Raw genomic sequence first — 23,678 nt, forward strand, 5'->3', positions numbered from 1 at the left:
GCCCAAAAGTCCGTTTTTGCGGGAGCCGCTGAATGTGCGACTTAGCTCTGCATAGCCGCAACCGGAAGTCTCGAGAGGTAATCCTTTTGGCAGTGTTCGCTTCACCAATCTGCCCAAAGAATTCTGTGGAAACTCCTGAAAAAGGTCTGAGAGTTCGTTCCAGACTGCAGCTGCCGAATGCGCGACCTACTCCTCCATGGCCGCCACCGGAAGCCTCGTCCCCGCTTCTTCAATTACCTTAGTGAGATCTTTTCACAGTTGTTCCCTCTGCTGCTAGAATTCACCTTTAATAAAGGCCCTCAAGTCAGCTTGAAGCCTTTAAGCTTGCCCTTCCCCCGCCTGCATGCTGGAAGAGGCTTTTGTCTTTCCAGCCAAATCTTTTACTGTTTCTGCCGGGTCTGGTAACCAAGAGACATACCATTCCTGGGGGACACTGTCGGGGGAATGTTGCAGTCTTCTTCCCACACCGGGAAATGTCGAAAAAATGCCGTTGGGGGCCCTGTAAAGAGCCCAAAAGTCCGTTCCAAGCGGGAGCTGCCGAACATGCGACTTAGCTCTGCATAGCCGCACCCGGAAGTCTCGATTTTGTGGTCAGTTGACCTCAAAGAAAGCTGCCCGCAAAGATCTAATGATCTAGTGGACTAGATTTTCCGCTCCCAATTTAACTCTGGTGTCAAGTCAATGGGATCTCTGGCAGTCAGGAAAAGTGACATAATCAAGCCGGGGAAGCAGCTAATTACATTGAAGAATTCTCACAAACAGCAAACTAAGAAGTAAAATGCAATGATTATTCCATTACGTTTTTATAAATTTTTCAAAGCAAGAAATAAAGATTTGGAAATACCCATGAGAAGCTAAAATATCATAAATAATGCTTAAGAAATAATTTCTATTCGAATTTTAAAAAATGTATGGAACTTTTATCATAATGGAATTTACACAACTGTAAAATTAGTTTCTCAGGGCCAGAGCAGTCATTCAGTCGTAGATATGACTCATTAGGGCATTCCAATCTCAATTCCACCTCAATAACAAGGTGTAACCTCTTGGCAGGGTTTCAAGAGTAACATTACAGCACAAACGAGGGAGTTCTTGTTGGTTCACTGATATCTAAAGATTGCCTCCTATAGAGATTTAAACTGTGCATTCCGTCAAGCAGCAGGAGATCACCGACAGCAGCTTATGAATATTCACATTTAAGGCCTTACGTGCAGATGCTAAGAGTTGCTGTCAGTTTCATAGACTAATGGTTAGAAATACTGTCTTTTCCATCATTACAACTGTAAAATCTGAGTCATTGATTTGTACTTGAATGCACTCTTTAAAGTGCAGTTATACCACAAATTCTACGTTAGAATAATGGGAAAACCACATCGACTCAATACAAGTCGCATAGCATAGCAATCAGCAGTCTAGGACAGCCATATAAAACGCATGCTAACGCACATGTTTTATTTTGATACGCTGATGTACTCTCAAAGTTCTACTGGACACATACCTGAAAGTAACCCTCCAAGCGGTTTAAGACTTAAAAATTGCTGGTCATGTTTGACTCGTTCATCGGAGGTGATAGCCCACATGTTTGGACCACCTATAAAGCAAACAGACGCACAAGTAAACACATGGATCATTTCCAATTACACAGACAGTACTTCACAAATGACATTAGAATCTCCATGTGGGGTATAATTATTCCTGCTGTCCTTCATTCTCCAGCTTGAGACCAAGACAGTCATGTTCCCACCAAGCTCTCTACCATTCTCACCCCCGGCTCCACATCAGACTGGAACACAAGAGAGTTTCCAACCTTTTAACTCTAGAAATCTAGCTCAATTCTCTTGACTTTGGCCCCAGTCTCAAGTTTCCTATGACTCACACTACAGTATGTAAACTGTCAAGAGTGGCGAGCACTGTCAGAGCGAAAAAAACAAAGTGCTGGAAAAACTCAGCATGTCTGGCAGCGTCTGTGAAGAGAGAAACAGAGTTAACGTTTTCGAGTCTAATATGACTCTTCCTTCAACAATATGAATTCTTCTCCGAAGAGTCATGTTGGACTAGAAACGTCTCACAGATTCTGCCATACCTGCTGAATTTATTTTTCGCACTTTCTGGTTTTATTACCGACCTCCAGCATCCACGGTATTCTGCTTCTATCTTACTGTCAGAGTCATGTTCTGTGACTCATTGGCTGCCAACTTTCTCAGATCTAAAGTTTTACAGTACTTCCAATTAAATTTTGGCAATGGAGTGAGCATCACTTCAAGCAAATCCTTGCAATTACCTTTAATAGCCCCCCACTTAACGTTCGTTATATAACTCAATCAATTCCATCTATCAAATATCAGAATAATGTATAAATATGTCCACTAGGTGGCAATGTAGCAATCCTTTCCTTGGAGAAATTCAGACATGATCATGGAAATGGAAATGGAATGGAAATCACTTATTGTCACAAGTAGACTTCAAATGAAGTTACTGTGAAAAGCCCCTAGTCGCCACATTCCGGCGCCTGTTCGGGGAGGCTGATGACCTGCATGGTCATTCAGGCCACAAGATGCAGAAAATCTCAGGGACAAACTACATATATTCCAAAGGAAAATGCATAATCTCGTGGAAACAGAATTAAACTTGAGAATTATAAGCCAGTCAGTTTAGTGCCAGCGATGGCAAATGAGGCTCAAATCTATACTAAAATAAATGATAATCTAGAGATAGAGATAAGAAGTCTTCATGTATTATGAAAGTCTTAACTCACCTGATGAGCAGAAATAGATCTGGGTAATGCAGTTGAAGCCATATGACTTGACTTTTCAAAAGCCGTTTGCACATTCTATGATTCTTTAGGCAAATGGGGTTAGCTTAGATGGGCTTTTTGGTTGGCATGGACCAGTTTGGGCCGAAGGGCCTGTCTCCATGCCGTCGATTCTATGATAGGGGACCATATGGTAGGCTCATGGCACTTTGAGGTAGGAGACAAATAGCTATATGGTTATCAAATTGGCTCAAAACAATAGAAAGCAGAAAAAAGGGACAAAGAGTAGTTATTCAGACGTGAGGAAGGTAAAAAGCAGTGTTCCACAAGGATCAGTGCTGGCATTATTATTCATAATTTACATTATTTATTTAGATTTAGGAACAAGTAGCTCAATATCAATATTCACAGATGGGCATAGCTAACGCTGAGAAAGAATGAAAAATAGAATAATACATTAGTAAGCTTGCAGATTGGACAGTTAAATACCAAATAAACTTTAACATGATAAATGTGAGGCGATTGGTATGGAAAATGGAAAGATAATCTTCGAAAATAAGTAACTGAAAAGGGTAGAAGAGCAGAGGGATACAGATGAGTAAATCATTAAAAGCAGCATTCCAAGTTAACAAAGCATTAAAAATACTAACAGAGGGCAGATCCATGGAAGTTTATGCACCCATGGCATAAAGAATTTGTGTTCTTCTCCCCAGTACATACGGTGTATTCCAGGATTGCCTTTTTTCTGGTGGGTAGGTCTCTTCTCCCGTGGGTTAGGAAGGCAGAATACTCAGCCAGTGTCATCGTGGATCATGATAAAAAGTCTTACAACACCAGGTTAAAGTCCAACAGGTTTATTTGGAATCACGAGCTTTCAGAACGTAGCCCCTTCATCAGGTGAATCACTCACCTAATGAAGGGGCTACGCTCCGAAAGCTCATGATTCCAAATAAACCTGTTGGACTTTAACCTGGAGTTGTAAGACTTCTTACTGTGTCCACTCTAGTCCAACGCCGGCATCTCCACATCATGGCTACCATCGTGGATCATGCCCCACATCTGGTGGATTTGGTTTTGGAGTCGGGCCTGTTGGCTCATCAGCTGAGACAGCAGGGAGCCTCCTGGAAATTATTCAGGTTAGGAACTCGAGTGGTAGTTTGGTTTCCGCCCCAGATAAAGTTAACACTATGTTTGAGGCTTTTTACAAGAATCTTTAGAGGCCAGAGCCCTCGGTGGGGGGCTTGGACAAGTCAACATTTTTAGATGGATTGGAGTTTCGGTGGTGGGAGAGAGATGGGAAGAGTTAGACCCTGAAGAGATTTTGATTGGTATTGGGTGAATGCAAATGGGTAAAGCTCCTGGGCCTGATGGGTTTCCTGTGGAATTCTGTAAGTTTGCTGATCAGTTGGTCCTGTTGCTGGTAGATATATTTAATTACTCTTTGTCCCAGGGATCCCTGCCTGCTACACTTTTGCAGACCTCTATTTCTCTTCTGTTGAAGAAGGATAAGGAACCAACGGAGTGTGAATCATACCAGTCTATCTCGCTGTTAAATGTGGACACCAAGGTACTGGCTAAGGTGTTTTTCAGAGGATCAGACAGGCTTTGGTAAGACAATTATCAGCCAATATTCCAGCAATTATCAGCCAATGTTCCAAGGCTGTTGAATGTTGCTCCCTCCCCGTCTGAGGAGCCCAAGCAGGAGGTGATTGTGTCTTGAGATGCCGAGAAGGGTGGAGTGGAGGTACCATTTCGAAGTTCTGGAGAGGTTTGGTCTGGGCCAAATTTGATTTCATGGGTACGCTTGCTGTATGGGACCCCTTGGTTAATGTTCGTACCAATTCTTTGAGTTTGGCGTACTTCCATTTGAATAAGGTGACTATTTTGTCCACCCTCCTATTTGCAATAGCGATTGACACCTTAACCATAGCTTTCAGGGCTTTGTGTAAGTGGAAGGGGGTAACGAGGGGAGTGGTGGAGCATAGCGTGTCCCTATATGCTGATGATCTGTTGCTTTATGTTATGGACTAGATCCCCACTATGGGTGATATAACGGGAGCTATATATATTGAGGAGCTTTGGTTCATTTTCAGGTTACAAGTTGAATCTGGAAAAGAGCGAATGTTTTCCGGCTAACTCCCCAGGGACAGAAGCATACTTTGGGGAGTTGCCTTTTTGCTTGGCCAGCTCTAGCTTCAGGTATCTGGGTGTCCGAGTGGCCAGGGCTTCATAAATTGAACTTTGCAAGTCTGGTGGACACAGTTAAGTATGACCTGCAGGCAGAGTCCAGTCTATTAAAATAAAAGTTTTTGTTTCAATGTCTTTCTGCCTTCCTCCCTTTCTTTGTGAATATTGGTGGACAAGACCTCGAGGATCCGCAGGGTAGTTCTTCAAAGGGCTGGGCAGTCGGGGGCCCAAGCATTGCCAAATTTGCTTTATTATTATTGGGCGGTCAATACTATGTAGGGATCTAGTCTGGGTGCACTGGTGACAACCTCACTTCCGTTTTCTCAGGCTAGGTCCTCGAACCCGGTGATCGCATCCACTTTAGGGAAATGGATTCAATTCAGGCAGCATTTTAAGTTTGGATCCGTATCGAAGATGAACCCTATCTGTGCCAATCACTTATTTGAGCCGTCGAGATTGGACACCATGTTCGGGGTGGGGGAAAGGAAGGGCTTGAAAGATTTGGGGATTTGTTTGTCAAGAGATGGTTTGCCAGCTTGGAGGAATTGTCGGCGAAGTTTGTGCTTGTGGGGTCGAACTCGTTTAGGCACTTCCAGATAAGGAATTTTGAACGGTTGGCCTTCCCAACATTTCCCGTGGCACCGCGGACGTCTCTGTTGGAAAGGAACGTTTCTCTGGCGGGTAGCACGTCTGGTATTAATGGGAAAATTCTGTCTAAGGATTCAGACTCGGCGGATGGGGTGAAGGCGAAGTGGGAAAGGAAGTTGGGACCGATAGTGGATGATGAGATGTAGAGCGAGGCACTTCTTAGGACAGTTTGGTCTAAACCAGCTTGCGCGCGGCTTGGTCTAAACCAGCTTAAGGTGGTGCATAGGGCACACCTGACCAAAACTGGGATGAGTGTGTATTTTCAGGAGGCAGAAGACAGGTGCGAGCGCTGTTCCAGGGTCCAGCCATCATACACACATGTTCTGGTCTTGCCCCAAATTGGTAGCTTTTGGATCTCCTTCTTCAGCACCATGTCAGCGATTCTGAATATCCATCTGGGGCCTTGTTCTCTGGTGGCCATTTTTGGGGTGTTGGACGCGCCTGGGCTACAGACGGGGGTCAGGGCAGATGTCCCTGCCTTCGCCTCATTGACCGCCCGAAGGGAAATTCTACTAGGGTGGAGGTCTACCACTCCACCCAATGCCTCGTTATGGTTGGGTGACCTAATGGAGAAATACAATTTACAAGAATGGCAGCAAAACAGAGAGATTACAGCTATTGGGAAAGGTTTCGAAAGGAGAAGGAAAAGATACACCTGATAGTAGTTTTAAAAATAATGGCTAGGTTGAACTATTGAAGAATCCAAAACCCTGGGGCCATAAATACATAATATAGTTACGCACTATAGGAAGATTTTTGTTTTTTTACTTGGTGGTTAGAATGTGAAACCCGTTACCACAGTAAGTGACTGGACCAAAGAGCTTGGTTGTTTTCTAAAGGAGACGACAAGAGCAAATGGGAGAAAAAGGGACTCGTGGATATCAGCACAGACTAGCTGGGCCACATGATCTGTTTTAGTACTGTGTATAATAACTGCCGGCACAGCAGATCTGATTAGCACCCCATACTATATGGAAAGCAGACTTTATCAGGCACAATTCTATGAAATGAGTTGAAGCTGTATGCAGTAATATGCTTAGCCCAGCACACAATTCATGTCCCTGGGATGAACACACAATGACTCCAAATCCACCATCCCAAGTAAACATTCAGTGGTGTAATTTCCAATGAGAATTGCTCACTTTCCAATAGCATCATTCTTCCAGCATCTCCCTGCTTTGCCCCTCAAAGGTTGTATGTACATTCAGCTCAGAAGTCCCTTTTAATCTGAGGTTTCCTTCTCAATGATATACAAATTGTGGGAAACCAGATAAGTTTTGTTTGACACTGGCAACCATAAAGCTGATTATTAAGTATAGCTGTAACTTTAGTATTTTATAGCATTTTAGACATAACTTGACAATTTTACATTGTTCATATTTCAGACTGGTTAGTCAATAAAACTAAAAGTTCAGTTCTACAAAGCTTCCAAAGGAATTTACCAATGGGCTAGTGCACTGTTAAATACTGTGTATTATGTTACTTCCCACTTCAAGAGTTTAAGGCTGCCATTACACTATATACACTGGTCTGGGATTGTTATCTGTTTTGAGTGTGTATCAGGTAGCCTGAACTTATGCTATTTTTCAAATTGAAATGCAGGTTCTGAGCCTAGAAAGTACACATTTCATGGATATCAATGGTACGATGATGCACATGTGACTGTTCCTGCACATTTCATGCAAAGTAGGTTGGGAATCTAAAAATGTACAGGAAGGATTCTATTTTGAAGCAAAACAACTGGACTCGGAGGGGACTTGGAGGGAAAAGATGAGTAGCAGCTGATACTCCAAATGCCATCCAACAAAAAATTCCAGCAAAGTATACTGCTACTTACACACTGAGATATAGTGTGAAATCCTTTATTTCCTCTGCTTTAATGTACTTGGCAGTCAGATTATCGATCAGACTTCTGATTATACTGCCACTTCTGTATCACTGAATTGGGAACAGCTCCAATGTGTTAAAAATGGCAGTATAATTGCACCCCAAATTGTAAGGAACGATTGAGGAAGTTGTTCTTCATAAATGTTTTGAAGGACCTGATTGGAATCTTAAAACAATGAACAAAATTGACCTGACTAATGTGTCACTATGGATATGCGCTTTAGTCTTTGCTAGTCATGGCACACGCAGAGGCAATATTTTGTTACTGCTTGTTGTTTCTACAAGCTACAAGAACATCACATTTGGTGCACAAAAAGGGTCACCAAATGCATTGTGCCCCAGCGGCAGCTTGAGATATCTTGGGCGGGCTTCTCTCACCCCGGGGCCGGGCCGGAGAATCGCCGTGACCGGCGCGAATCGTGCCATGCCGCCCCGATGAGAGTCTCCGGAGTGCAGAGAATCGGGGCCATTGGCGCCGGCGCGGTCGTGCGGTGGTGGTCGGGGGCCGCTCTATGGGGTTACCCCACGGCGATTCTCCGCCCGTGATGGGCCGAGCGGCCGTACAAAAAACCCGAGTCCCGCTGGCGCCATTCTAACCTGGTCTTACCCGGTGGGACCTCAGCGTGGATGGATCCGGTGGGGAGGGGGGGGGGGGCTCCGCTGTGACCTGGCCAGCGAACGGGGCCCACCGATTGGCGGACCGGCCTCTCGGGCTGGGGGCCTCCTTTGTTCCACGCCAGCCCCTGTAGCCCTACACCATGTTGCGTCGGGGCCGGCACGAAGGGAGACATCACACATGCGCGGAAATCGCGCTAGTCGCACTGTGCATGCGCAGATTTGCGACGCCATCTGACGGCGAGATCGGCAGCTGGAGCTGCGTGGGTTGCTCCAGTGCCATGCTGGCCCCCTGTAGGGGTCAGAACTGATGCTCCTGAGGCCATGTTGACGCCGTCACGACGCTGTCAACACTTAGCCTCAGGATCAGATACTCCCGCACTTTTTGTGTCATTCTGTTTAAAGTAGCCAGCTTGATATTTCGATCAGGTGAAGGGAAAGACGTACCCTTACCAATCTAAATGTGCATTGGCAAATCCATCCTATGTATTGACAAACTGTTAATGGCAGTTCAGAAAACTGTTGCTTTTAAGTACATTTTATAATAATCTTTATTAGCGTCACATAGAGGCTTACATTAACATTGCAATGAAGTTACTGTGCCACACTCCTGCACCTGTTCGGGTACACAGAGGGAGAATTCAGAATCACTGGTTCAGTATTTCACTGAAGGAGTTTGAGTGGGGTTCAATGCTAGGTCCCTTATATATAAATGATTATAGGTGAGAATGTGGGGGAGATGATAAGTAAGATTGCGGATGATACAGAGATTGGCATGGTGGTTAATAATGAGGAAGGTTCCAGGTTGCAGGAAGATAATGGACAAGTTGGTCAGGTGGGCAGATCAGTGGCAGATGTAATTTAATCCTGAAAAGTGGGAGGTGAAGCACTTTGGAAGGAGTAACAAGACGAGGGAGTATTCAATGAATGGCAGAACACTAGGAAGCTCAGAGGAACAAAAGGCGGCTGAACAGGTTAATAGGGTAGTTAAGAAGGCATGGGACACTTATAATCTGTGCCACGACTGATGAAGTTAAGAGCAGGGAGGTTATGTTGGAGCGTACAAAACTTTGGTTCGGCCACAGCTAGAGTACTGTGCACAGTTCTGGTTGCCTCATTATAGAAAGGGGGTGATTGTAGTGAAGAGAAAAATGCAGCGAAGATTCACCAGGATGTTGCCTGGGATGGAGCATTTGAGCTATGAAGAGAGGCTGGATACGCTTGGGTTGTTTTCTTTGAGCAAAGAAGGCTGAGGGGGTACCTGATTGAGGTGTGTAAGATTATGAGGAGTATGGGCAGGGTGGATAAGACACAGCTGTTCACCTTAGTTGAAGGGTCAATAAGAAGGGGGGCATCATTTTAAATTTGTTTCCACGCAGAATGTGGTGAGAGTCTGGAAGACAATGCCTGGGGGGGGGGGGGGATAGTGGAGGGTGTAAAAGAAAAAATGGGAAAATATGTCATTTGAAACATGGAAGTCTGGCAATACCTGACCTAAGGGTACATGAGAGAATGTAGGGAAAATCCCACGAAGGGTTAACAGCAGCTGCAAAAGAAGGTTTTGAAACGCAGATAGCCTTTATCAAACAGGCGTTAAGAAAACAGCTTGTGATTATTCAAGCTGTAAAACTGATGTATGTCTTTTAAGTCACAGCAGATTGAACTTTTAGTGAAATGGAAAAAAGCAATATTTTGCACCTTCTTTGAAGTTAATTATTTTAGTAAGCAGCTACAAAGAATTGCTAGGATTTCCAGTTGAATTGGGTGACAAATGTTTAGGTGTGAAATTGGATTGGATTGGATTTGTTTATTGTCACGTGTACCAAGGTACAGTGAAAAGTATTTTTCTGCGAGCATCTCAACAGATCATTAAGTACATGAAAAGAAAAGGAAATAAAACAAAATACATAAAAGAAAATACATAATAGGGCAACACAAGGTATACAGTGTAACTACATAAGCACCAGCATCGGATGAAGCATACAGGGTGTAGTGTTAATGAGGTCAATCCATAAGAGGGTCATTTAGGAGTTTGGGAACAGCAGGGAAGAAGCTGTTTTTGAGTCTATTCTCAGACTTCTGTATCTCCTGCCCGATGGAAGAAGTTGGAAGAGTGAGTAAGCCGGGTGGGAGGGGCCTTTGATTATGCTGCCCGCTTTCCCCAGGCAGCGGGAGGTGTAGATGGAGTCAATGGATGGGAGGCAGGTTCATGTGATGGACTGGAATATGGGAAGCTGGAGACAACGTGACAACGGGAACACACATTAACCCCAAATCGTAGTCAGAGGTCTGAGCTAAGGGCACTATTTGAGAATAAAGCAACTTTAGAAATGACAGAAACCAGATGTAACACCCCTCTGGGTTCAAAGCACTTTTGAAAATCACAAAGGAAACAATGTAATCAAGAGTTCGATGAGCTGAAGTCATGCTCAATATGAATACATAGTCATGTTAGAAATAATTCAGATTAAAGGTACCTTGTACAATCAAGAGTAAAATAAAGTTACTTTACGATAATGTCATATAAACTTAATAACTGCTAGAAGGGGAATATAAACCCTTACAAAGGGGACAACCAGCAGAGTCAGCTCTCATAGCTCGGTCATGGGAAGAATAGAACACAGTAACCAAGCAGACCAGCGAATCCATCTGAGGAAGACCAAAAGCTAAAAAGGAGAAAGTCAGCTCTCATAGCTGCCATCGGTCATAGAAAGAATAGAACATAGCAACCGAGCAGAACAGCGAATCCATCTGAGGAAGACCTAAAGTTAAAGAAGAGAGGTTGTCAAGGTGGACCTGAAGGTCTTTTCAACCAACCAGGAGAATCCAGAAACAAGATCTTTTTACTTTTCTGTAAAGACAGTGATTGCATCTTTTAAAATAAAATATATAATAATAAAATAACTTAAAAGTTTTAACCTGAAACAGTGGTTATTCCAAAGTCTACTTTACTTACTTAGCAATGCGGGACCCAGGCCCGATGCTACTAAGTGGTAAGTAGGTAAAATTCTTCTCTGAAGATATGGGTTGTGCCGGGGATAACTTGAAAATATAGTTTGACCTGATTAGCACCCACCTAATTCTGCATAGGAGTCAGGGAGTGAGAATCCCTGTTCACCATTTAGAATGTCTAATTGACCTTTTTTGGTATAGGGGGAATTCTGATAATAGTGGTGAGTTTTTTATTTCATGGCACCCAGCGTGGAGACCTAGAGTATTAGACGTTTCTAGGTAAAGTGAGGCTAGGACATTAGAAGTTTCTAGTTAAGCAAAGTGGAGGCTAGAATATTCAAAGTTTCTAACCGGCACAGGGGCTAGAATATTAGAAGTTTCTAGTTCCCAAACAACGGTTAGAATATTAGAAGTTTCTAATCGGCACAAAGGCTAGAATATTAGACATTTCTAGTCTATGTGTGAGTCAAACATTACCTGCCGAGTTTAGTTTGAAAGTCGTGTGATTGACTTTTGTAAGGATATTCTGTGGATCCGGGGGACATAAAACTCAGGTTGGGTGTGAAAACCAGTAGACCAGAAGATACTAACCCTGAGAAAAAGTCTGCAAGACATCTTGGTGACAGCACTAAAAATCGTGCATCCATTACTGGTAAAAGGAGGCCTAAAAATAAATCATCCTTAGAGTGAGGCAGATTGTGAGGGAAAGCCTACAGAAATAGGGACGCCTTGAAACCTTTAGAGACCAATAACCAATCGACCTTTAACTAAAACAGGAAGATAGTGCCTTAGTACATTTGGATAGGGCCCAGAAAGGGTACTTATCCTTAATTTCAGTGTTGACCTGAAAGGGACAACCAGGAACAGAAGTTAGAAATCCAAAAAATGGCAATTAGAATAATCCTCTTGCTCGGAAACACGGTCAAGAGAGTTGAAGCAATGAAACAAGAGTGGAAGAAATTAACAGAGGCAAAAAACTCCTGGATAAGAGAGACTTATCAGGATGGAGGCCTCAATTTTTGTTAGAGTACCTAAAGCCCAACAGAATAGAGGTCCAAGGTCTCAATGGTAAATGAGTATGTGTTTAAAAAGGATTTGTGAAACCCTACAGAGTAGAGGTCCAAGATCTGAGTGGATGAATGAGCGTGTGTGTGTGTTTAATAAGGATTTGTGAAGCCCTACAGAGTAGAGACCAAAGATCTCAGTGGATAAATGTGTGCGTGTGTTTAATAAGATTTGTGAAGCCCTACTGAGTAGAGACCCAAGATCTGAGTGGATGAATGAGTGTGTGTATGTTTAATAAGGATTGGTGAATTTCCTTTGGTGTTTGTAGTTTTTAAAATGTTGTATTTTGCAAAACCGAGTTTCACATCAATTAGAAGTTATAAACGACAGGTAGAAATGTGATCAGTATTATGAGGTAGTAAATCAGTATGTTCAGAACTAAATTGGTCTTAGAATAAACACATAAAGAAGTTAACTCGGGAGCAGTCAGAACTGTATAAGGAAATTACTTTGAAACTAATGTGTTGAAATTGACACGGCACATCTCCACCAGGGTCCTAGTGCCCGATGATCACAAGAAAGATACTCACAGGAAAAATGATGTTTGGAATGTTAAATACATGGTAGAAGGAGCTTTAGGGAATAAAGATGTTAGACCAGAAGTTAGATTAGGAGAATTACTTGCAGTATCAGGAAATGAGAATCTGATGGCAGGGAAAGATTTAATAAAATTAGAGACAGGAAAAATTAAAATATTAAAACCAATGTATAACAGAGGAAGTTTGGGTGAAGCTACCAACTAAAACTGCAGGAAAAGTAATCAGTGAAGCTGTAAAATGTAAAGACAAGATCATTCAGAATCTGGGTAAACATACAGTTGAATTGGAGAAACGTGGTGTCTGGAGCAAAAGAAATTGTATCAGAACTAAAACATCTGTGCCAATTAAATAATAATAGAGGGATTATGATAATCCATAGGCAACCTTGCGGCAGCGAACGACGAAACCGAATCAACAAAGAATTGAGAATCTGGGATGATAGATCAAGGGCTGTTATTAATGGACCTCAGTTTAAAATGATTAATTGTGAACATCAGGAAACATTGTGTCAAGGGTGTCGTGCAATTGTTTGGACAGGGAGTAGTCATATGAAACCTAGGAGAATGGCAGATACAGAGTATTCAGGTGATTTGATACTGCATTTGGAACGACAACGATGGGGAAATGCTGCGGCTCTAAAGGAAATTTGAAGAATTCAGTTTTGCCACAACTGTTTTGTAAAATATCAGACAACACTAATGATTAAAGTTTGTGACCACAAGATAGATTTTGACCGTGGGAGGAGTAATTGTATATGGGATGGTATGATAATGACAAATTGTAATTACTGCAGAGAAAACCTAGCTGACGACGATGTAATTCTGAAAGGATGTGCAGGATTGTGGAGAAGTGACAAACTTATAGTCCCAATAAGTGAGGGAGTACATAGTTTAAAAGATGTCGGGATGACCCGGGGACGTAAATTAGTTTAGAGACTGTATCACCGCAATGATGCCGTGCCACAGGATAGATCATATCCCCAAACCAATTGGTCAAGGGAAAAAGGAATGTTTGGTTATGAGTGTCAGGGGATTACTGCACTTACTAGTATTATGTGATGATGTAGAGTGAGAAGACAGTGAATTAAAACCCATTAGCAGAATTGATAGGACAGATGATAAAGTTAAAATGTAACGTTCGGAACTTACCTTTCACAAAAATTCGGTCATAATAAAAAATTAAAAAACTGAAGTAAAAGCAGTAGCAATATCCGAAATGTATCAGGGTAAGGTTTCGACCAGATTGGATCACTGAGCAAGCAAAAGAGGAGTTTGAGATTCTTTGAATCTCACTCAGGGGTGCAATGACAGAAGGAAGAGGCTTAACAGACCTGAATTGTATGATGTACAGAGACCTGGTTGAGGGAAGGGCAGGATTGGCAGCTAAACGTTCCAGGATTTAGATGTTTCAGGCGGGATAGAGGGGGATGTAAAAGGGGAGGCGGAGTTGCGCTACTTGTTCGGGAGAATATCACAGCTATACTGCGAGAGGACACCTCAGAGGGCAGTGAGGCTATATGGGTAGAGATCAGGAATAAGAAGGGTGCAGTCACAATGTTGGGGGTATACTACAGGCCTCCCAACAGCCAGCGGGAGATAGAGGAGCAGATAGGTAGACAGATTTTGGAAAAGAGTAAAAACAACAGGGTTGTGGTGATGGGAGACTTCAACTTCCCCAATATTGACTGGGACTCACTTAGTGCCAGGGGCTTAGACGGGGCAGAGTTTGTAAGGAGCATCCAGGAGGGCTTCTTAAAACAATATGTAAACAGTCCAACTAGGGAAGGGGCGGTACTGGACCTGGTATTGGGGAATGAGCCCGGCCAGGTGGTAGATGTTTCAGTAGGGGAGCATTTCGGTAACAGTGACCACAATTCAGTAAGTTTTAAAGTACTGGTGGACAAGGATAAGAGTGGTCCGAGGATGAATGTGCTAAATTGGGGGAAGGCTAATTATGACAATATTAGGCGGGAACTGAAGAACATAGATTGGGGGCGGATGTTTGAGGGCAAATCAACATCTGACATGTGGGAGGCTTTCAAGTGGCAGTTGAAGGGAATACAGGACAGGCATGTTCCTGTGAGGAAGAAAGATAAATACGGCAATTTTCGGGAACCTTGGATGACGAGTGATATTGTAGGCCTCGTCAAAAAGAAAAAGGAGGCATTTGTCAGGGCTAAAAGGCTGGGAACAGACGAAGCATGTGTGGCATATAAGGAAAGTAGGAAGGAACTTAAGCAAGGAGTCAGGAGGGCTAGAAGGGGTCATGAAAAGTCATTGGCAAATAGGGTTAAGGAAAATCCCAAGGCTTTTTACACTTACATAAAAAGCAAGAGGGTAGCCAGGGAAAGGGTTGGCCCACTGAAGGATAGGCAAGGGAATCTATGTGTGGAGCCAGAGGAAATGGGCGAGGTACTAAATGAATACTTTGCATCAGTATTCACCAAAGAGAAGGAATTGGTAGATGTTGAGTCTGGAGAAGGGGGTGTAGATAGCCTGGGTCACATTGTGATCCAAAAAGACGAGGTGTTGGGTGTCTTAAAAAATATTAAGGTAGATAAGTCCCCAGGGCCTGATGGGATCTACCCCAGAATACTGAAGGAGGCTGGAGAGGAAATTGCTGAGGCCTTGACAGAAATCTTTGGATCCTCGCTGTCTTCAGGGGATGTCCCGGAGGACTGGAGAATAGCCAATGTTGTTCCTCTGTTTAAGAAGGGTAGCAAGGATAATCCCGGGAACTACAGGCCGGTGAGCCTTACTTCAGTGGTAGGGAAATTACTGGAGAGAATTCTTCGAGACAGGATCTACTCCCATTTGGAAGCAAATGGACGTATTAGTGAGAGGCAGCACGGTTTTGTGAAGGGGAGGTCGTGTCTCACTAACTTGATAGAGTTTTTCGAGGAGGTCACTAAGATGATTGATGCAGGTAGGGCAGTGGATGTTGTCTACATGGACTTCAGTAAGGCCTTTGACAAGGTCCCTCATGGTAGACTAGTACAAAAGGTGAAGTCACACGGGATCAGGGGTGAGCTGGCAAGGTGGATTCAGAACTGGCTAGGCCATAGAAGGCAGAGGGTAGCAATGGAGGGATGCTTTTCTAATTGGAGGGCTGTGACCAGTGGTGTTCCACAGGGATCAGTGCTGGGACCTTTGCTGTTTGTAGTATATATAAATGATTTGGAGGAAAATGTAACTGGTCTGATTAGTAAGTTTGCAGACGACACAAAGGTTGGTGGAATTGCGGATAGCGATGAGGACTGTCTGAGGATACAGCAGGATTTAGGTTGTCTGGAGACTTGGGCGGAGAGATGGCAGATGGAGTTTAATCCGGACAAATGTGAGGTAATGCATTTTGGAAGGGCTAATGCAGGTAGGGAATATACAGTGAATGGTAGAACCCTCAAGAGTATTGAAAGTCAAAGAGATCTAGGAGTACAGGTCCACAGGTCATTGAAAGGGGCAACACAGGTGGAGAAGGTAGTCAAGAAGGCATACGGCATGCTTGCCTTCATTGGACGGGGCATTGAGTATAAGAATTGGCAAGTCATGTTGCAGCTGTATAGAACCTTAGTTAGGCCACACTTGGAGTATAGTGTTCAATTCTGGTCGCCACACTACCAGAAGGATGTGGAGGCTTTAGAGAGGGTGCAGAAGAGATTTACCAGAATGTTGCCTGGTATGGAGGGCATAAGCTATGAGGAGCGATTGAATAAACTCGGTTTGTTCTCTCTGGAACGAAGGAGGTTGAGGGGCGACCTGATAGAGGTCTACAAAATTATGAGGGGCATAGACAGAGTGGATAGTCAGAGGCTTTTCCCCAGGGTAGAGGGGTCAATTACTAGGGGGCATAGGTTTAAGGTGAGAGGGGCAAGGTTTAGAGTAGATGTACGAGGCAAGTTTTTTACGCAGAGGGTAGTGGGTGCCTGGAACTCGCTACCGGAGGAGGTAGTGGAAGCAGGGACGATAGGGACATTTAAGGGGCATCTTGACAAATATATGAATAGGATGGGAATAGAAGGATACGGACCCAGGAAGTGTAGAAGATTGTAGTTTAGTCGGGCAGTATGGTCGGCGCGGGCTTGGAGGGCCGAAGGGCCTGTTCCTGTGCTGTACATTTCTTTGTTCTTTGTTCTTTGTACATAAATGATAAGGAAATCAAACCAGTTAAAAAAACGAAAAAGGAAAGAAATGATGGCAAAGCAAATCCAGAAGTCCTGGAGAGGGCACTTCTGGAGTATCCAAACAAACATAGAAAGTACAAATTAAAGAATAGGGCCCTCTCCACCCTTGACCTGTTCATTTGATTTTTCAGATGGAAAAAATAATAGACATACTTGTTCGGACGGAGAAAGAGGACTACACTCCAGAGAAAAATAATGATCAAGTTTGAAGAAGGAAGGGAAAAAGCTAGGACTAGGAGTAGGCTAGTTGGGTTAAAATGTGAGGAGCACTTATAAGCAGCCTGGGATACATACTAAACTTATCAGATAAATTAAAGATTTTTAGACAATATTCGGGGGAAACTAATGATACTCAATGGGATGGCAAGAAAGGGCAAGTTAAGACAGGAAATGCATTACAAAACAAAACCACAAGAAGGAGTAATATTCGTCGCATTGCTCTGGAAATTGGGAATTTTTAAATTAAGTCAAAACTTATGTTGCAATAAAATTACTCAACGGAAAGAATGAAAAATTATACAATTGGCTACATATTTGAGAGAATTAAATGACAGAGCCCAGAGGAAAACTTTACGGGTTAGAAACAAATCAAATTATTACTGAGCAGTGAAACCTTCGGTCACACATCTCTAACTGGACATGTGTCCTGGACATCAGCTGTTAGATGATCTGTGGTCTCCACGGGGCACGTACTATGCAGTGGAATTATTAAGGGTCTCGGCAGACAGCAGTGACTGACTAGGAACCCCCACATGCTAAATGACAATAGTTTAAACGTTTTTGCAGCTTGATGCCACGGCGGGAAATTTGTAACCAATGCAGCAAACGATATTGCATTGGAGAGCTGAAATAGTTATTAAGGAAGAAATGTCATGTATATTGTTAGAGACTGTTATACATGTATGAGAAAGGGACTTAACATGGCTTGGCATAGAGATGTCCAATTGATAAGGAAAGAATGCTGGAATTTTATAGTTTATTTTAATAAGAGGGAGTTTTAAAGCACACTAAATTAAAATAGGTGGTAGATAGCTGAGTAATAAAACAATTAGGATAGGATTGGGTGATGTTGGTCCATAACTCATGTTAAAGAGAAGAGTTAGGTCTACAGATACAATTGATAAACTTCTAGTCAAAAGCAGCAGAACAGAATCTTGAGAGTTAAATAGAGATTGAGAATGAAGGCAAGCCACAGCACAAGATGAACCAGCACGAGGATGTATGTACGTATGATAATGGGGGTATATGTGCCATTCAAGAACTTGATCAGCAATCACCAAGGGTGAGGATTTTTCTAAACTGAGTGAATGTTTTAATAGAGGGGTAAACATGGGAAAAATAAACAAAGTATAATAGTGGTAGTTTGGTGTGTTTTCTTGATTTAACTGCACGCAACATCACAAATAATAATCATGTTGTAATAATGTAATAACTATTGGTCCCAAGTGCTGGCTCATAAAGCACTCGGATAGAGCCACGAAGGGATGTGTCGATATTGTACTTTATCTTTTAGTGTTGAAACTGTGATAACTGCTGAAAATATGTAAAGTTGTAACACACAAACTATTTGTGTGGTTAGGTAATGAGCAATGTGTTAAGATAAGACTTTTTTTCTTGACTGTGCATTTAACAATAGGGAGAATTTATTTGGAAAAAGAAAAAGTGATGGTTCGATGTGACAAAAGAGGATTCAATTGGATTGGGTTTGTTTATTGTCACGTGTACAGAGGTACAGTGAAAAGTATTTTTCTGCAAGCAGCTCAACAGCTCATGGGAAGAAAGGGGAACAAAAGAAAATACATAATAGGGCAACACAAGGTATACAATGTAACTACATAAGCACCGGCATCGGATGAAGCATACAGGGTGTAGTGTTAATGAGGTCAGTCCATAAGAGGGTCATTTAGGAGTCTGGTAACAGTGGGGAAGCAGCTGTTTTTGAGTCTGTTCGTGCGTGTTCTGAGACTTCTGTATCTCCTGCCCGATGGAAGAAGTTGGAAGAGTGAGTAAGCCGGTGGGAGGGGTCTTTGATTATGCTGTCCGCTTTCCCCATGCAGCGGGAGGTGTAGATGGAGTCAATGGATGGGAGGCAGGTTTGTGTGATGGACTGGGCGGTGTTCACGACTCTCTGAAGTTCCTTGCGGTCCGGGGCTGAGCAGTTGCCATACCAGGCTGTGATGCAGCCAGATGGGATGCTTTCTATGGTGTATCTGTAAAAGTTGGTAAAGGTTAATGTGGACATGCCAAATTTCCTTAAGTTTCCTGAGGAAGTATAGGCGCTGTTGTGCTTTCTTGGTGGTAGCATCGACGTGGGTGGACCAGGACAGATTTTTGGAGATGTGCACCCCATGGAATTTGAAACTGCTAACCATCTCCACCTCAGCCCCATTGATGCTGACAGGGGTGTGTACAGTACTTTGCTTCCTGAAGTCAATGACCAGTTGTTTAGTTTTGCTGTCATTGAGGGAGAGATTGTTTTTTTTTAATATATATTTTTATTGAAGTATTTGCAAAATTTTTATAATAACAAACAAAATAATAACATAAACATCAACATGGTAAACTAGGACTTCCTTCCGGGTGCGGCGATGACCAGCTGAGTCGCACGTTTCGGCAGCTCCCGGTGAAACGGACTTTTGGGCTCTTGATAGGAGCCCCAACGGCAATTTTGACGGCTAAAAACACTGTGCGGTAAACCAGAAGGGAATCCCCCCTGGATACGGATGAAAAAAGGAGGAGAAAGTGGCCGGATTGCAGTGGATCCTTTAGAACAGCGGCAAGGAAGGCAAGCAAAAACCAAGATGGCGTCGGAAGGTGGCAGTTTAACATGGGGCCCTGAACAACAAGAGTTCTTGAAATGCTGTGTGGAAGAGCTCAAAAAGGAAATGAAGAAAGAGCTGTTGGCCCCGATACTACAGGCGATCGAAGGGCTAAAGGAGGAACAAAAGACCCAGGAGCAGGAACTTCGGGTCGTGAAGGCAAAGGCAGCCGAGAATGAGGACGACATACAGGGCCCGGTGGTGAAGACGGAGACGCATGAGGCACATCAGAAACGATGTGTGGAAAGGTTGGAGGTACTGGAGAACATCGCAAGGAGGAACAACCTGAGGATTCTTGGTCTTCCTGAAGGTGCGGAGGGAGCGGACGTCGGGGCATATGTGAGCACGATGCTGCACTCGTTAGTGGGAGCGGAGGCCCCGGCGGTTCCGTTGGAGGTGGAGGGAGCATACCGAGTGATGGCGCGAGGACCGAGAGCAGGAGAAATTCCCAGAGCCATAGTGGTGAGATTTCTCCGTTTTCAGGATAGAGAAATGGTCCTTAGATGGGCAAAGAAAACTCGGAGCAGTAAATGGGAGAACGCGGTGATCCGCGTTTATCAAGACTGGAGTGCGGAGGTGGCGAGAAGGAGGGCGAGCTTTAATCGGGCCAAGGCGGTGCTTCATAAAAAGAAGATAAAATTTGGAATGCTGCAACCGGCAAGACTGTGGGTCACATATCGAGGGAGGCACCACTACTTTGAGACGGCGGATGAAGCGTGGACTTTTATTGTGGAAGAAAAACTGGAATGAGCGGGTTATTAAAAAGAATGTTTGAACAAAGTGGTGGGGCGAATGTGGGGGGCGAAGAGGGGGGTTTAAAAGGGGGGAAAGAGGAGTTTTATGTACTAATCCTGCGATGTGGTAAATTTTCTCTCTTCCACAGGTGGTGATGGGGGAGGAGGGGAGGTGGAGGAGATGGGGCGTTGGCCATTGGGGGCGGGGCCAAGGGAGAAGCGCGGGCTTGGTTCCCGCGCTATGATAATCATGGCGGGAATAGAGAAGCAGAAAGGTGGGGGCGTCGCACGGTGCGAGCCGAGGTCACGGGGGGAAGCCGAGGTCGGCCAGAGTTTGCTGACTTCTGGGAGCAACATGGGGGGAATAATTACGCTAGCGGGGGATCTAGCGGGGAGGGTGGGAGGGGGAATTACTGGGTTGCTGCTGCTGGGGAGAGGGGGGAGCTGGTATGGGAGGGGATGGGCGGGGGGGCACCGCCTGGGGGAGATACAGCTGCGTGGGAACCGGGTGAGGAGCTGGAAAAAGGGGATGACTAATCGACAAGGGAGGGGGGTAGGAATCCCCCCAACCCGGCTGATCACGTGGAACGTGAGAGGGCGGAACGGGCCGATAAAGAGGTCATGGGTACTCGCACACCTTAAGAAACTTAAGGCAGATGTGGTTATGTTACAGGAAACGCACCTGAAACTGATAGACCAGGTTAGGCTACGCAAAGGATGGGTGGGGCAGGTGTTCCATTCGGGGCTAGATGCGAAAAACAGGGGGATGGCTATATTAGTGGGGAAGCGGGTAATGTTCGAGGCAAAGACTATAGTGGCGGATAACGGGGGCAGATACGTGATGGTGAGTGGCAAACTACAGGGGGAGACGGTGGTTTTGGTAAACGTATATGCCCCGAACTGGGATGATGCCAATTTTATGAGGCGGATGCTAGGACGCATTCCGGACCTAGAGATGGGAAAGCTGATAATGGGGGGAGATTTTAATACGGTGTTGGAAACAGGGCTGGAGAGGTCGAAGTCCAGGACTGGAAGGAGGCCGGCAGCAGCCAAGGTACTTAAAGATTTTATGGAGCAGATGGGAGGTGTAGACCCGTGGAGATTTAGCAGACCTAGGAGTAAGGAGTTCTCGCTTTTCTCCTATGTCCATAAAGTCTACTCGCGAATAGACTTTTTTGTGCTGGGAAGGGCATTGATCCCGAGGGTGAGGGGAACGGAGTATACGGCTATAGCCATTTCGGATCACGCTCCACACTGGGTAGACTTGGAGATAGGGGAGGAAACAGGAGGGCGCCCACCCTGGAGAATGGACATGGGACTAATGGCAGGTGAGGGGGTGTGTCTAAGGGTGAGGGGGTGCATTGAAAAGTACTTGGAACTCAATGATAATGGGGAGGTCCAGGTGGGAGTGGTCTGGGAGGCGCTGAAGGCGGTAGTTAGAGGGGAGCGGATATCAATAAGGGCACATAAAGGGAAGCAGGAGAGTAAGGAACGGGAGCGGTTGCTGCAAGAACTTTTGAGGGTGGACAGACAATATGCGGAAGCACCGGAGGAGGGACTGTACAGGGAAAGGCAAAGGCTACATGTAGAATTTGACTTGCTGACTACGGGCACTGCAGAGGCACAATGGAGGAAGGCACAGGGTGTACAGTACGAATATGGGGAGAAGGCGAGCAGGTTGCTGGCACACCAATTGAGGAAAAGGGGAGCAGCGAGGGAAATAGGGGGAGTGAGGGATGAGGAAGGAGAGATGGAGCGGGGAGCGGAGAGAGTGAATGGAGTGTTCAAGGCATTTTATAAAAAATTATATGAAGCTCAACCCCCGGATGGGAGGGAGAGAATGATGGGCTTTTTGGATCGGCTGGAATTTCCCAAGGTGGAAGAGCAGGAAAGGGTGGGACTGGGAGCACAGGTCGAGGTAGAAGAAGTGGTGAAAGGAATTAGGAGCATGCAGGCGGGAAAGGCCCCGGGACCGGATGGATTCCCAGTCAAATTCTATATAAAATATGTGGACTTGCTCGCCCCGGTATTGACGAGGACCTTTAATGAGGCAAAGGAAAGGGGACAACTGCCCCCGACTATGTCTGAAGCAACGATATCGCTTCTCTTAAAGAAGGAAAAGGACCCGCTACAATGCGGGTCCTATAGACCTATTTCCCTCCTAAATGTAGATGCCAAGATCCTGGCCAAGGTAATGGCAATGAGAATAGAGGAATGTGTCCCGGGGGTGGTCCACGAGGACCAAACTGGGTTTGTGAAGGGGAGACAGCTGAACACGAATATACGGAGGCTGTTAGGGGTAATGATGATGCCCCCACCAGAGGGGGAAACGGAGATAGTAGTGGCGATGGATGCCGAGAAAGCATTTGATAGAGTGGAGTGGGATTATTTGTGGGAGGTGTTGAGGAGAATTGGTTTTGGAGAGGGGTATGTTAGATGGGTGCAGCTGTTGTATAGGGCCCCGATGGCGAGCGTGGTCACGAATGGACGGGGATCTGCATATTTTCGGCTCCATAGAGGGACAAGGCAGGGATGCCCTCTGTCCCCATTATTGTTTGCACTGGCGATTGAGCCCCTGGCGATAGCGTTGAGGGGTTCCAAGAAGTGGAGGGGAGTACTTAGAGGAGGAGAAGAACACCGGGTATCTTTGTATGCGAACGATTTGTTACTATATGTGGCAGACCCGGCGGAGGGGATGCCAGAAATAATGCGGATACTTGGGGAGTTTGGGGATTTTTCAGGGTATAAATTGAACATGGGGAAAAGTGAGTTGTTTGTGGTGCATCCAGGGGAGCAGAGTAGAGAAATAGAGGACCTACCGTTGAGGAAGGTAACAAGGGACTTTCGTTACCTGGGGATCCAGATAGCCAAGAATTGGGGCACATTGCATTGGTTAAATGTAACGCGGTTGGTGGAACAAATGGAGGAGGATTTCAAGAGATGGGATATGGTATCCCTGTCACTGGCAGGGAGGGTGCAGGCGGTTAAGATGGTGGTCCTCCCGAGATTCCTCTTTGTGTTTCAGTGCCTCCCGGTGGTGATCACGAAGGCTTTTTTTAAAAGGATTGAAAAGAGCATCATGGGTTTTGTGTGGGCCGGGAAGACCCCGAGAGTGAGGAAGGGATTCTTACAGCGTAGCAGGGATAGGGGGGGGCTGGCACTACCGAGCCTAAGTGAGTATTATTGGGCCGCTAATATTTCAATGGTGAGTAAGTGGATGGGAGAGGAGGAGGGAGCGGCGTGGAAGAGATTAGAGAAGGCGTCCTGTAGGGGGACTAGCCTACAGGCTATGGTGACAGC

General features: G+C 44.8%; 1 protein-coding gene across 4 annotated transcripts in view; it reads right to left on the reverse strand.

Annotated features, from left to right (window-relative positions):
- The window catches only part of LOC140410690 (intersectin-2-like), a 377,319-nt gene that overhangs the window by 215,734 nt on the left and 137,907 nt on the right, over positions 1–23,678 (reverse strand). For all 4 annotated transcript variants that reach the window (XM_072499106.1, XM_072499104.1, XM_072499105.1 and 1 more), the window contains exon 4: positions 1,499–1,591. In XM_072499106.1, the coding sequence (XP_072355207.1) occupies positions 1,499–1,591 (93 nt within the window). The remainder of the gene's footprint in view (positions 1–1,498; positions 1,592–23,678) is intronic.

This window comes from Scyliorhinus torazame, chromosome 4, assembly GCF_047496885.1.
Source record: "Scyliorhinus torazame isolate Kashiwa2021f chromosome 4, sScyTor2.1, whole genome shotgun sequence".
In the NCBI taxonomy this organism is placed as follows: Eukaryota; Metazoa; Chordata; class Chondrichthyes; order Carcharhiniformes; family Scyliorhinidae; genus Scyliorhinus; species Scyliorhinus torazame.